The sequence below is a fragment of the Pan troglodytes genome, chromosome 5, assembly GCF_028858775.2.
Source record: "Pan troglodytes isolate AG18354 chromosome 5, NHGRI_mPanTro3-v2.0_pri, whole genome shotgun sequence".
Taxonomy (NCBI): Eukaryota; Metazoa; Chordata; class Mammalia; order Primates; family Hominidae; genus Pan; species Pan troglodytes.
In genome coordinates this window covers 129,424,061-129,437,716 of record NC_072403.2, presented here as the reverse complement: position 1 = coordinate 129,437,716, position 13,656 = coordinate 129,424,061, and the positions used below count along the sequence as shown (strand labels likewise).

Below are 13,656 nucleotides of genomic sequence, written 5' to 3'. Positions count from 1 at the left end.
TTGTTGTATTATTTGACCTTAATATTCCTACATTCAACTGGTGCTATAGACAAGCAACCTCAAGAGCACAAGGCTTCAGCTCTCTCACTTTTGCCATTTCCTTCCGAATTCTCATTGTCACTAACAGGATCCCAAGACAAATGTCCAACTCAAACATCCACCATACTTATACTGAAGCAGCCATTTTAAATGGCCAATTTTCACTTCCCAAGAAAATTACAAGTATTTCATTCCTGAAGTAGAAAAGAATTAAATCACAAAGATCTCTCAAGGTTTTTATTGACACATTTCTTATTCTTGGATTTGGATGCCAAGAAAGCCCCATCTTTCTTTTTTTCTTTTTCTTTTTTTTTTTTTTTTTTTGAGATGGAATCTCGCTCTTGTCGCCCAGGCTGGAGTGCAATGGTGCAATCTCAGCTCACTACAACCTCCGCCTCCCAGGTTCAAATGATTTTCCTGCCTCAGCCTCCCAAGTAGCTGGGATTATAGGCACCAGCCACCACGCCTGGCTAATTTTTGTATTTTTAGTAGAGATGGGGTTTCACTATGTTGGCCAGGCTGGTCTTGAACTCCTGACCTCGGGTGATCCGCCTGCCTTAGCCTCCCAAAGTGCTGAGATTATATGCGTGAGCCAGCGCGACCAGCCCATCATCATCTTTTTAAAATTTTTATTTTATTTTAGAGACAGGATTTTACTCTGTTGCCCAGGCTGTAGTACAATAGCACAACCATAATTCACTGTAACCTTGAACTCCTGGGCTCAAGTGATATTCCTGCCTCAGCCTTCCAAGTATCTAGGACTACAAGTGTGCACCACCACATTTGGGTAATTAAAAATTTTTTTTTGTAGTGGTGGGGTCTTGCTATGTTGCCCAGGATGGTCTCAAATGATCCTCCTGCCTTGGCTTCCCAAAGCTTGGGGATTACATGCATGAACCACCATGCTTGGCCTCAGTGTCTTTTATTAATGAGATATTTAATGTAAACACATTGATGAAAATATATAGAGGCCTGTTCTCCTACTCAGTTCTCTTGCCTCTAGGGTTACCTCTTACCTTTTCTTCATTATTCACAATTCCTTTATAGGTCTTCCACTTAGAATTATTGTTTTTGAAGTTCATCACAAAACTCTTAACATAAAAGTTGAAGTTCGACTGTGTAGATCCTGTGGTCCTAATTCCTTGTAAGAAAATAATATTTACAGGCTATTTTTAAAAGTTTGTTAAATATAACATCTATTATAATTTCAAGTTTCATTTTTTTCTCCCTCATTTGAAACCTCAGATCATCTCACAGGCCAACTTATATTAGTTGCATTTAAAAATCTCTTCACAGATTAATGTTTTCACACTGACAATACACCATATAAAGATTTCACCATTGAAGAATTATCTCTCTAATCCATATATCCATATTTACAACTTGCATACAGATTCTTTTCACAGAAAGAATGTAAAGATTTGTTACATTTTCAAATATTTCAAGAACTTGGAGGTAGGTAGAGAAGCACCTATGTAAACAATAAGCGTATTTTCAAATGCGAGTCATTTACAGTCATGAAACTACTCCTGCACTTGGCACTTGTGTTATTTTCTGCACCTGTTATTTTCTTTTTCTCCCCCAAATCGATCTCCAGCCACTCTCGTGGTTTGTGGTTGTTGCTACTGTCGCCCGAAGCCCATGATGGGCCTTGGTCCTGAAGTCGGGCTTGGCCAGGAGACCAGTGAACTTGGTCTCCACTCTCATTGACCGACTGCCATGAGGAAGAAGCTCTGATTTGCCCGTCAGGTTCAAAACTCAAGGATCTGCTGCAACCTGAAAAAAAGAGTGCAGTAAGATATTTTAGATACAGACATAAAATAACAGCAAAAAAAAAAGTAGTACCACATCTCACCTAGAAATATTCAACTAGTTGACTTTTATTCTGATATGGAATAAAGTGTTTAATTACCAGCTTTTAAATGGTCCAGACTTGCATTTCACTCATTTGTACTACCATGCCTTGAAACTGTTATTGCTTTTCTTTTTAATAGACCTCCAAGTCACATCCTTTATAAGTGACACCTCTTCGTCCCCACTGTAGATTTTATTTTCTAACCTTCTATATTCATCCTGATTTCACCAAAATGCAATCTGTGTTAAAGGTTTAAAATGATGTGTTCCTTCTCACTTTAAAAGATTTAGAATCAGATGGGAACCCCATTTTTTCCACATACTTGAAAAGCAGATGTGTCTAAGTCGTCTGAACATCAGTAAGTTGTACCCAATATTCATCCAAAGGACCTTAACTATACTATGCCCAATATACCAATGTGAAGGCAGCAAATAAAGGCAAAGAAGAAATATTTGTAGTGTTTTCCTTGAAACGGTTTATGCTAAGGGAGAAGATTTACATAGAATACATTCCATGATGGAGAAGCTAAAAAGCCTTTATTTTATATACTCATTTTCAGTAACTTTATTCAAAATAATAACAAACCAATTGCAATATTTGAAAGCTTTTTCTCTTAAAATCTAAGATAAAGGGATTTATTTTAAAATAAATATTTCACTTTTTATTCTTTTTGGCAAAAGTTTGAGAGTTTAGATTATAAAGAAACATATTTTCTGCTTAATGTTAATTAGGCTTATTGTCCTGTGGATGGTTAAGTCAAGAAGATTTGGTGTGGGTGGCTGAAGTAAGAGGATCGCTTAAGCCCAGGAGTTTGAGATCAGCCTGGGCAACATAATGAGACTCTGCCTCCTTAAAAAAAAAAAAAAAAAAAAAAAAAAGGTGCTATGTAACCTGAGAAAAAAGAAAAAAAAAAAAACAACCAACCTTTTAAACTATATAATCTGAAGGGTATGGAGGAATAAACTACTACTGAAGACTTTTAAAATATCAAATTCTTTTTTTTTTTTTGAGATGGAGTCTCGCTCTGTTACCCAGGCTGGAGTGCAGTGGCGCAATCTCAGCTCACTGCAAGCTCCGCCTCCCGGGTTCACGCCATTCTCCTGCCTCAGCCTCCCGAGAAGCTGGGACTACAGGCGCCCCCCCACCATGCCCGGCTAATTTTTTGTATTTTTAGTAGAGACGGGGTTTCACTGTGTTAGCCAGGATGGTCTCGATCTCCTGACCTCATGATCCACCTGCCTCGGCCTCCCAAAGTGCTGGGATTATAGGCGTGAGCCACTGAAAATATCAAATTCTTAAGGAAAGCATGATCCTTACCATTGGAGGTAAACAGAAATCGCTTGTCTGACAGGGAACCACTGAAACAATAAAGACAAACATGAGAAGGTAAGTTGCTCACCTACATCTTAGTGACTAATATAGCTACATCCCAGGGCTCACAGAACTTTCCCACCTGTGCTTCCTTACATGATCCTCACAACACCCCTGCAAACCTACTGCTATTATCTTCATCACTGGTATTTTATAGAACAGGAAACTTAGGCCCACGGAAGGTAAGCAACTTTCCTAAATTCATATAAGTGACAAGGGGCTAGGAAAGGGGCTAGGACTCTGAGATGCTGCTTTTGAATCAGAATCCTGTGCTATTTCCACCATGCTGAATTTATTGGAAAGGAATGTGTAGATATACAGCCTCAGGAATAACCTTACATCTCAATTAATTATTGCAAGATGATGAAGACAGAAAGGATTACTGCCCTGAAATCTCCCTTTGTTTCAGCAGTCACCTTAAAGTGTCCCACTCATTTCCATCTGCCTTCCCCAAAGATCTCGTGACTCTCACTGAGGATGTTTCAGCAGTGTTACTCTGGGGACAGTCTCTGCCCTGTCTCTCTCTCCACGGCCACACTCCTACCTACTGTAGCAACCAGCACCAAGTCTTGAACCAGCTCCTGCTTCTGGATGACAAGGTACAACTGGAGAAAACACACAGCATGTCAGTGAGCTGGCCTTACTGCCGCTTCTATCACTATCACAGGAGAAATGATTGCATCAGCCTCATTCTGCAGCTCAGTGCAGAAGACATTCCTAAGGCCACAGGAATGTCCTTATCTACCTTTGAAGACCAGATCAACCTTTAAAATAATCCCTCACAAAGTCAGTAGTATGAAAAATACAGAGAACGAATGGAAAATTTGGGGGCCTCAACATTAGCTTTATGAGCACAGTATTAGATACTAGAGGTCAACACCAAAAGGTAGATGCCCCTGTTGTGTCCAACTTTTTACAACTATTTTACAATCTCAGAGTGCTGCTTATTATTTTAAATGTTTAATTCTGAATTATAGATGGGAATAATGGACACAGAGAGTACTAAAACATGAAATCCACAAAGAACCCCAAAGTACTCTGGCCAAGAGTCTAAGTACCTTCCCATCAAAAGCTCTTTTTAGAAGTAATGGGTAGTAAAACTCTCTAGAATAGATTTTCTCTTTCACATTGTCTATGCTTGGCAGACTCCATAAACCCTGGTATTCCACATCTAGGTTCTTCTATAATCTCTGCACTGAATATAATGCAGGCACCAATCATTACTTACACGAGAAAACTCAGACCCACTTGGGTCCTGGGACTTGCCTAAGTTCACAGTTAGCAAAAAAGCTTGGATGAGAACTCTCCTGACACTTAAAGAAAGGCGCTAATCATATTAAAATTGTATTAAGATTTATGTGGAGCCTCTCTTTTGTCTGTTTTTCCATTTTCTCTAACGTTCCTACGCTGTTACATTTGAAATGTGGCTCAAATAAGCCTAAATAATGCTGCGGCGACCCTAAGAAACTAAGCTCACTTGCCATGAAATATTAATTTTGTTGTTGACCAAAAAGTATGGAAAGGATAACTTTGGAGTTAATCCTGAGAAGAAACCAGGAAAAGCTCTGCTTCTAACAGCTCTCTGCCTGGCTTTCCTCCGTTATCAGCTGGAAAATGTTTTTCCATTTCATTCCATTGAACGAATTAAATACAGACCACTTAAAGAATTCTATAGGTTAATAAGCCTACTCTTTTAAAAATAAAAACACCCTAGGGAGATTAGGGTTCTGAAGCATTCACACATTAGAGTGAATGAATTCAATCAGATTACAGGAATAAGGAGCCTTCCCAGAGGGCTACAGAAGCAATCAAGATTAATCTGATGGAAACAGAAAGAAGGTTTTCACTTCTGATGGTTAGCACCATCGTCCTCTGTATGAGGTCAGTCCCTCTTCCTGATACCATTCTGGTCTCTTCAAATCAAGGAAATGACCTGACCGGAGATGAATCCCAGAAGAGCCCTGGATATTTACTTTAGGGACTCCTTCTTCCTCAGCTGCAATACTTCCTTCTCTGGTTTTTCCTGAATGCCAAACAATCATGCGTGGGAACATAAGTTCAATGACCGCATGTACAGTGTTTCCCCAGGAGTAAAACAACACAGATGAAAACAACTGCTCCCTGAAGATTTCAAATCTAAATGAGTGGAAGAGGCTGTGTGAACATACAGTTAACTATTTGCTCAGTGCAAAATCACAGATCTAGAAATAAGAGATCTTGATATAATTCTGAACTTTCTATCTACTCCCCTCAAAATAAAAATCAGACAATTAGTACAAATAATTATATGGAATATGAAGCAAAACCCTTTCTAATTCACTAATGATTTACATTTGTGTACTCTACTTTTTGCATGGAAGTTTAACGTCAAATTATATAAAATATATACTTTTCAAATTATATAAAATATATTATATATGTATGTATTAAGTCCAGTTGATGTAGCAGAAGTTAACTAAGAACGTAAAGTCTAATTTATTAAATAGTTTTAATAATGTTTGTTCAAAAGTAAGATAAAATCCAAGTTAAACTTTTTGTTATCCTGTTTTCCTACAAAAGGGGCATTCAAAGGTATACAAATACAGACAAACGATTCCAAAAAACAGATTGAGAGCCAAAGGGAAGTTCTTTGTCCCTGTTTGGAGGTGGTAGCACCTAATAAATTCAGGCTAGAGCCTGTTATCTTCCTGAAGTAGCACCCTCGTATCAACAGAAGAAACCATCAAAAAACATAAAAAGGAATACATTCTCAAAAGTCAAGTTCAAGTTGGCATTTAAAGGTTTACTGTGCATAAGTGATCACTTTTACTATAAATCAGGATGTAAACTTTAAAATAAAATTTAATGTTCTGAAAAGTATGTGGCAAATATTTATGTGAAAAATGTTATATGTGTGTGTATATATGTATAATTTTATTGAGTGAAGATTTTAATTTCTAATAGCATACTGTTACTAAACCTTTGGATCTTAAACCTTGGCACAAATTTAGAGACTAATTTGTCTTTGAATGTTCAGGTAATATTAAAAGAATACTTTGTGTCCTCTCATAGCTAAAAATCTATCCAGAAGGGGAAAGTAAATGGGAGGGTTATGGTAGGCAGAGAACACAAATATCATGAGGTAAGCCTGCATGTCCAAGTGCACGGCATGCACTGCTGTCCTTGGTGGATGGAAGTCTTTTGAGGATTACGTACAGTACTACTTGCATTGCTTGTGAAAGAGTTATGTTGGAACATCTTCTCTAGTTACCCCCACCCTGACCCCTGAACTCAGAATTGCCAGTGAGAGGCTCTGCCTTTTCTCCACAGACACCCACCAGCCAGCCTCCTGGCCGTGAGCATGGTGTGCTGATGGCCACCACCACCCCTCTCTAACATTGCTCCTCAGTCTTGACTCTACCCCTGTAATCTCCCTTAACTTCAGTTACTGCTTCTAAATGCCACTGCCTATGAACATGGGCCAACAACCTCAATCATAAAATGGGTGTTAGTCCCAAAGTTTATATGCGAGTTCATAAGTCGGTTCTTCAGAACTTAAGACACATTTTCCAATAAAAGCAATGTTATAACTTGTGGTCAGGATACCTATTTGACCTATGACATTGCTAACTAAAATACACTTAAATAAAAAGTAGGAGGGGGAAGGAAAATACTACTAAACAATTATCAAAATAACATCAGAGTCACCATATCTATGCTGACTAACTTGAGAACCTATCCAAGATAAGATGGCCCATCATCCATTGTGAAAATGGAACAGCAAAATACGACCATGTTCCTGCTGATGCAAGAGGGGGCTAGGACAAAATAGCAAGGGCAGGGGGAGAATGTCATACAGATTAATGAGTGATAGAATATATAGGTCCTGACATTTTTTCCCCCACTTCTGGATCCCAAAACGCCTAAAACCTTTGTCTTGTGCCTTATTCTTGGAACCCAGGCCATATGAAAACCTGTCCAAAAAACAGTTGCAGAAGGCAGAAGGAGAGAATGAGAGAGAGAAATACAGTGGCTCGAGGAGCACTTTTCTCTCACTAGGTTTCCACTCCAGGAGTGTCTCCCACTTGGCCATTCTGAACTGCCTGTTTATATGTGTGGATGTCTGGACCACAGGGTGGGCTGACACTGAGTTCTACACAGCTCTAGTTTTACACCTTCTAGTGGCTGAGGAAATTTGAAAATATGAAAAGATTAAGTTGAACCATTTAAAGCACTTAACACATTTTTTTTCTCATGAAGCTAAAAGAGCACAGGATAAAAACAAACGAAGAATATAACGTTAACAAAGGCCATCTTTTTAAACAGTGTTAACAAAGGCCATCTTTCTTCACTTCCCAAACTCATCACTCAACAACTGTCTCTAGGAGTGTTCTAGGGAGCTCAGTGGTTCTGTAAGGGTTTCAGATGATGATAACATTGGAGACAACCATTAACTTATAGAAGCTGCAAAAACCCAAAAAGGATTAAGCCTTTATTTTCTCCCACAAAAGCACCTGAGAGTAAAAACACTCCTCTGCCCCAGGGCTTCAGAGTGTGCCATTTTAATTTACATGTCAGCATAACCAGTGAGCTTTCTGATTGCTACATTTATCATCCATGCAGAGACCAGAAATGCTGCTCTAAGCACTCATGCCCATATTTTTCCAGTTGACAAACCCTTGCTATCACATCCCTGCTGTCTTTTCAAAGTTGTGAGCTGGTTAATTATCCTTCAGGGTTACCTTCTACTCAGAACAAACGACACTGAAAAAAAAATACTTACTCCCTCGAAAGCACACCATTGGCCAGAATCCCTTCATATCGACTGATCCCTTTGCGCTGAAGCACACTGATCTGGCCACCTAGTTCATCAGCAATTATTCCTGCATGGATGGCAGCTTTGCACAATAAAGAGGTCTGAAACACAGCAACATCATTATGCAGAACTTAAAAGAACACAGTTAAAATATAGTTGGAGTTTTCTATTTTGTTTCTGTGGTAATTTATAGTAGTGGCCCCAATGAATAAAGCCTTCCAATGGCCATGCCCTGGAGTTGTCACCTCCCTCACTGACTCTGGACCATGTGGCTGCTTTGTTCTGCTGCAGATAACAGGGCCTAGCCAACTGCTACACATGTGAGTGAAGCCACCTTAGACTCTTGAGCCCCAGTTAACCTGCCATATGATGGCAGCCACAAGAGTGATTCCAGGCTAAGGGAGCTTACTAATCCAATCTAGTGTGGGTGGAGGCAAATTGCTCACCCTCAAACTCATCAGCAAATAAAATGGCTGCTACTTTAAGCCACTAAGTTTTGGAGCGGCTTGTTAAGCAGAAATCGATAACAGATCCAGTTTCTTATACTTAGGCTATTAGACACACATGCCAAGTTATCATTTAAGAAGCTGAACTTTCAATTCCACATGTTCACTTTTAAATTAGAGATTTATCAAGGTACCAAAACCACAATGGTAATGACAGCCACAGAACATTCAATGGAACAGAAAGCTTAACAAAGTTCCTAGAGGGATGATGAGCAACTCAGGGCTGACAGCCTCCATCTCACTTCCTGAATCCCCTCAGGAGGCATCAAAAAGCCAGTGCCAGCTCAGCCCTGCGATGTTCAGTGTGAGGTGTCAGCAGGCTGCTGGCTGTTCTGACAGATGCAGCAGGAACAGCAGACTGGCTCTGATTTACAGGCAGTTGTGGGATTGGAATCGGCTCTGTCAGGAAGTGGGGCTACAGAAACGACTAGAACTTTCTATGGGGTGCCCAGGCCTGTGGGTCCCCAAGTGTAGACCTCTGTGGAAGGGTGTTAAGGCACTCAGACCCAGGAGTGAGGGGATAAGAAACATAATTTCCTAAATAAACCTTAGCTATGCTCCACTTCTTCATGACTATTAATGCCAACATAGAAAGGCAGCTCATGAAATTTATCTCAATAACTGGACTCAAGAATTTCTCTTTTTGTTAATGACAATGCTGCTTATCTTATTTACAATGGAAAAGTTCCCTTAGACTTAAGTTACAACAGTATAAGGACTAATGAGACAAATCATATTTTGCAATATAGTTGCAATAAAGTTGAGAATTTTGTGATATTCAATTTAGAGAGTTCATATTTCCCAAACTAGATTAGGTTTGGCAAAGTGAGTCAGTTTTGCAATAACTGTTATCATAACAAAAGAGAGGAAAGATTTCATGACAGAAAGAAAAAAAAATGAGAATACTGAAACAGAGATGCAAATACTACCCTCCCTAATTTTGGAGGAAAAAAAGAATTAAAATTAGAAGAGAAAAAGATCGTACTCTTTAATAAGAATGCAGGTTGCTTTTTTATCTTTCCTGAATTTTCTGTATATGGTTCCTGAATTTTCTTTCATTAAAAAGCTTTCTTATCATCAGTTTGGACTCCTGGGTTCAAACAAAATGGAGGAGCCAGTTGAAGAGGAAAAGTCCTGAATTTAAATTTAGCAATTTATCTTGTCATCCTGGCTTTGCCTCTAACTCCACAAAGTATATACAAGTCATTCCACTGCTCTTGACCTGGCTTCCCATTCCTCTGGACAATGACAAGCCTGGACTGGATGTTGTCTAGTGCATGGGTCCCCAAGCCCCCAGGCTGTGGACTGGTACTGGTCAGTGGCCTGTTAGGAACCGGGCCACACAGCAGGAGGTGAGCAGTGGGCAAGCACACATTACAGCCTGAGCTCTACCTCTTGTCAGATCAGCAAAGGCATTAGATTCTCAAAGGGGTGCAAATCCTACTGACAACTGCGCATGTGAGGAATCTAGGCTGTGTGCTCCTTATGAGAATCTAATTCCTGGTGATCTGAGGTGGAACACTTTCATCCTGAAACCATCCCCCACCCCGTCTGTGGAAAAACTGTCTTTCACAAAAGTGGTCCCTGTTGCCAAAAAGGTTCGGGACTGCTGGTCTAGTGTCTTTTCTGAAGGTCTGTCACCTTGTGATTCTAAAGGGTACCCAGTACACCGTTTATATTATAGGACCCATGCAGGCCTGTCTCCCTCGCTAAACCCCAGAATGAAAACCAGATCAGTTCAGTGGTCTGCTGAGCAGCTATTCCCACTGTCCTTGGGATCCCCGGTCTTCATCCTAGGAACCCTGCCTATTGAGAGCTCTCACTGGACTTGGCATGTCCCAGGGCCTCCTTGGCTGTAAGATGACAGGTTCACAGGCCAACGAGCAACAGGATCTAACAGCATCATTGGCCAACAAATATTCTCGTTTCTCACAGTACCCAGTATTGAAGGAATTCAATGGTGAATACCTTTTTTATAAAATTTTTATTTAATTGCAGCTATGGCTTTCCATAATAGGTTGATGCAAAAGTAATTGCGGTTTTTGCCATTTCTTTTAATATTAATTGTAGGCTATAGGATACATCTCCAAAAGACTAGCCATCAAGTCTCACTATCATATTATTATGATAAAATTACCAACATTTTCCAGGATTATTTTCTTTAAAATAGTCACTCCCTCATCCATCCAACTTAAAGGAAATTGATGTTTATTTGTCACTTTTTTGGTATTGATTTTTAAAATTCACATTTATTGTACCTGATTTTTGAAAATGCCCTTTTGAACGGATGGTACAATTTATACTTTTATTTTCTAGCTATTTTGAAGTCTAAGTCTCACTGAAATGTAAATATTGGAAAGCCATATTACCTAACCCATGTACATGGGTACATATTACCTAGCATATGTACCTAGCCTATGTACATTCTGCTCTGTAGAGCAGAACGTCTCTACAACCAGCTGGGCAGAATTTGCTGGAAAAAGAAAAATAAATAATTTATATTTTATTAAATTACACAACCAAAAATACTAAACTGTACTTAAATTTTTAAAGTACTTTCTGCCCTCCGTATAATATCTTGCTTTAATGGCAAATTAGAAACCTGATTTGTGAAAATATAGATTGATCTACAATGTTCATCTGAAGGCAACTTTTACACAATAATTATTTGTTTTATATAAGGATTCACCATAAAGTCTATTAAACAATGAGCTTCCTTGGCTGGGCGCAGTGGCTCACATCTGTAATCCCAGCACTTTGGGAGGCCCAGGCAGGTGGATACAAGGTCAGGAGATCGAGACCATCCTGGCTAACACAGTGAAACCCCGTCTCTACTAAAAATACAAAAAATTAGCTGGGCATGGTGGCAGGCTCCTGTAGTCCCAGCTACTCATGAGGCTGAGGCAGGAGAATGGCGTGAACCCAGGAAGTGGAGCTTGCAGTGAGCCAAGATCATACCACTGCACTCCAGCCTGGGTGACAGAACGAGACTCTGTCTCAAAAAACAAACAAAAAACAACGAGCTTCCCTAATGCATTTTACTTGATTCTAAGATGTTCAGCTATCCCTGACAAATGGTTTTAATTAGTAAATTATCTTAAACAAAATATACTTAAACAGAATAATGTAAATGTAATAATTCTTTAGGAAAGGGAATGCAATGGCCAGCTGAAGAGAATACCTTCATGCCTCAAGCAATTGCAGGTGGATGGCATTATCTACAATAAACATTTCTGAAGTTCACTAAGCCATAAATGATGGCCAAACAGATTAGTGTGAACTAAGGCTAAACAACTTTCAAGCAACTATCAAATCATCCCAGAATTTTCTTAACTCTTCCTTTAGGAAAAATCAACTTGTACTAAAACAGTGTTGGCAATGTTTTAAAAGGAAGTGTAACAAAAAAGTAAACATTTTAGGTTGCATTTAATAAAACATGAACCAAAACCAGTAAGGTAGAATAAAACACATGCTTAAAAATGTTGGTGGAATGATAGCAAAATGTTAAATTATCAAATATATGCCCCTTTCCATCATACGAATTATTTCTGTGCTGTTACAGTCCTCCTAATTACCATATCAATAATGTTTTCTTCATAAAATGTGCATTCTTTATAGAAATGTTGGAAATAATGAAAAAAAATCACTCATATTGTCATTACCCAGAGATAATCACTTGCCATTATAATGTATTTCCTTCTGGCTTTTTCTGGGTGTGTACAAGAGGCCCAGTTTCTCCCCTTCTCCTCCTAAACTGCAGCGCACTACATGTTTACTGTCTCTATTTTACAGTACTTCTTGAACATTTTGGGGAGAGGAGAATTGCTGAAACAAATTAATTAAGTGATATGTTCTGCCTAAAAACAGATGGTTTAGTTAGCAGGCTGGGGAGAAGGTGCCAAGAGAAAAACTGTTCTGGGGGCAGGTGAGGCAGATCTTAAGAGAAGCCCATATTCCTTCATTGGCATTGGAAACATACACCAATTTGGATGCCTTAATTTGTCAGTAGGAGACAGAATTACAGAATCTCAAAAATTCAAAAAGGACTTTAAAGTTCCCCCCTCACACCTCCTGACAGACCACCCCCATCTCCACTCTACTGCACCTTTCCCACACAAAGACAGTCTATCCCTGACAAATGGTTTTAACATCTACACCTGACATTTTCAGTGACTAGGAAATCACTGTTTCTCGAGACAGCCTATCCCATTTTGCATTGTTCAATTATTCCTTATATGCAGCTGAAATTGGCATCCCTGCAACTTTTATCCACTGATCCCAGTTCTGCCTTTTGGAGCAACACAGAATAAACCAATGCCTTTTCTATAATAGCTCTGTAAGACAACATATTCTTCCCTGAGACAGGGTACCTCCTTCTTCAACAGCTCCTCTAGTTATTTATTTTACATATTCTGTTATCCTGACCTATAGGATATGCTTTGGTTTTGCAAAGATTCTTCTGAAAAGACTTGCTACAACTGAACGCATTTCCCGAGATGAAGACACTGCGGAGGCAGACTCTAAGATAACCCCCATGATCCCTGCTCCCTGTATCCCCTCTTGTGGAATCCCTCTGAATCCCCCTGAGTGTGGGTGGGGGCTGAGATTTTCTTCTAAGTCTATAAGAATATGGCAAAAGTGATGGGATACCACTCCCATGATAACATTATATAAGAGTGTAATCTATCTTGCCAGGAGATCCCTTTGCTCAAAGACTCTCCCTTGTTTGCTTTGAGGATTCAAGTGGCCACGTTGGGAAGGTCTACATGGCAAGAACTGAGGATGGCCTCCAGCCAAAATCCAGGAAGAAACCGAGGCCCTCAATCCAATAACACACAAGTAACTGAATGCTGTCAACACCACATGAGCTTAGAAGCAGATCCTTCTCCAGTTGAGCCTCCAATGAGATTGCAGCCCCAGCTGACACCTTTGTTGCACCTTTATAAGACCCTGAAGCAGAGAACCCAGCTAAACCATGTCCAGTCTCCTAACCCACAGAAAATGAGATAATAAATATGTGCCACTTTAAGCCTCTAAGTTTATGGTAATATTATTATGCAGCAATAAATATCTAATACATCCATGACATT

General features: G+C 39.5%; 1 protein-coding gene across 5 annotated transcripts in view; it reads right to left on the bottom strand.

The window, feature by feature from the left end:
• DCBLD1 (discoidin, CUB and LCCL domain containing 1) overlaps nt 1-13,656 on the bottom strand; it is a 67,141-nt gene that overhangs the window by 9,362 nt on the left and 44,123 nt on the right. For all 5 annotated transcript variants that reach the window (XM_009451894.5, XM_063813379.1, XM_054686210.2 and 2 more), the window contains exons 6-9: nt 8,028-8,161; nt 3,212-3,252; nt 1,600-1,815; nt 1,056-1,180 (exon numbers count right to left, since the gene is read on the bottom strand). In XM_009451894.5, coding sequence (XP_009450169.4) covers nt 1,056-1,180; nt 1,600-1,815; nt 3,212-3,252; nt 8,028-8,161 — 516 coding nt within the window. The remainder of the gene's footprint in view (nt 1-1,055; nt 1,181-1,599; nt 1,816-3,211; nt 3,253-8,027; nt 8,162-13,656) is intronic.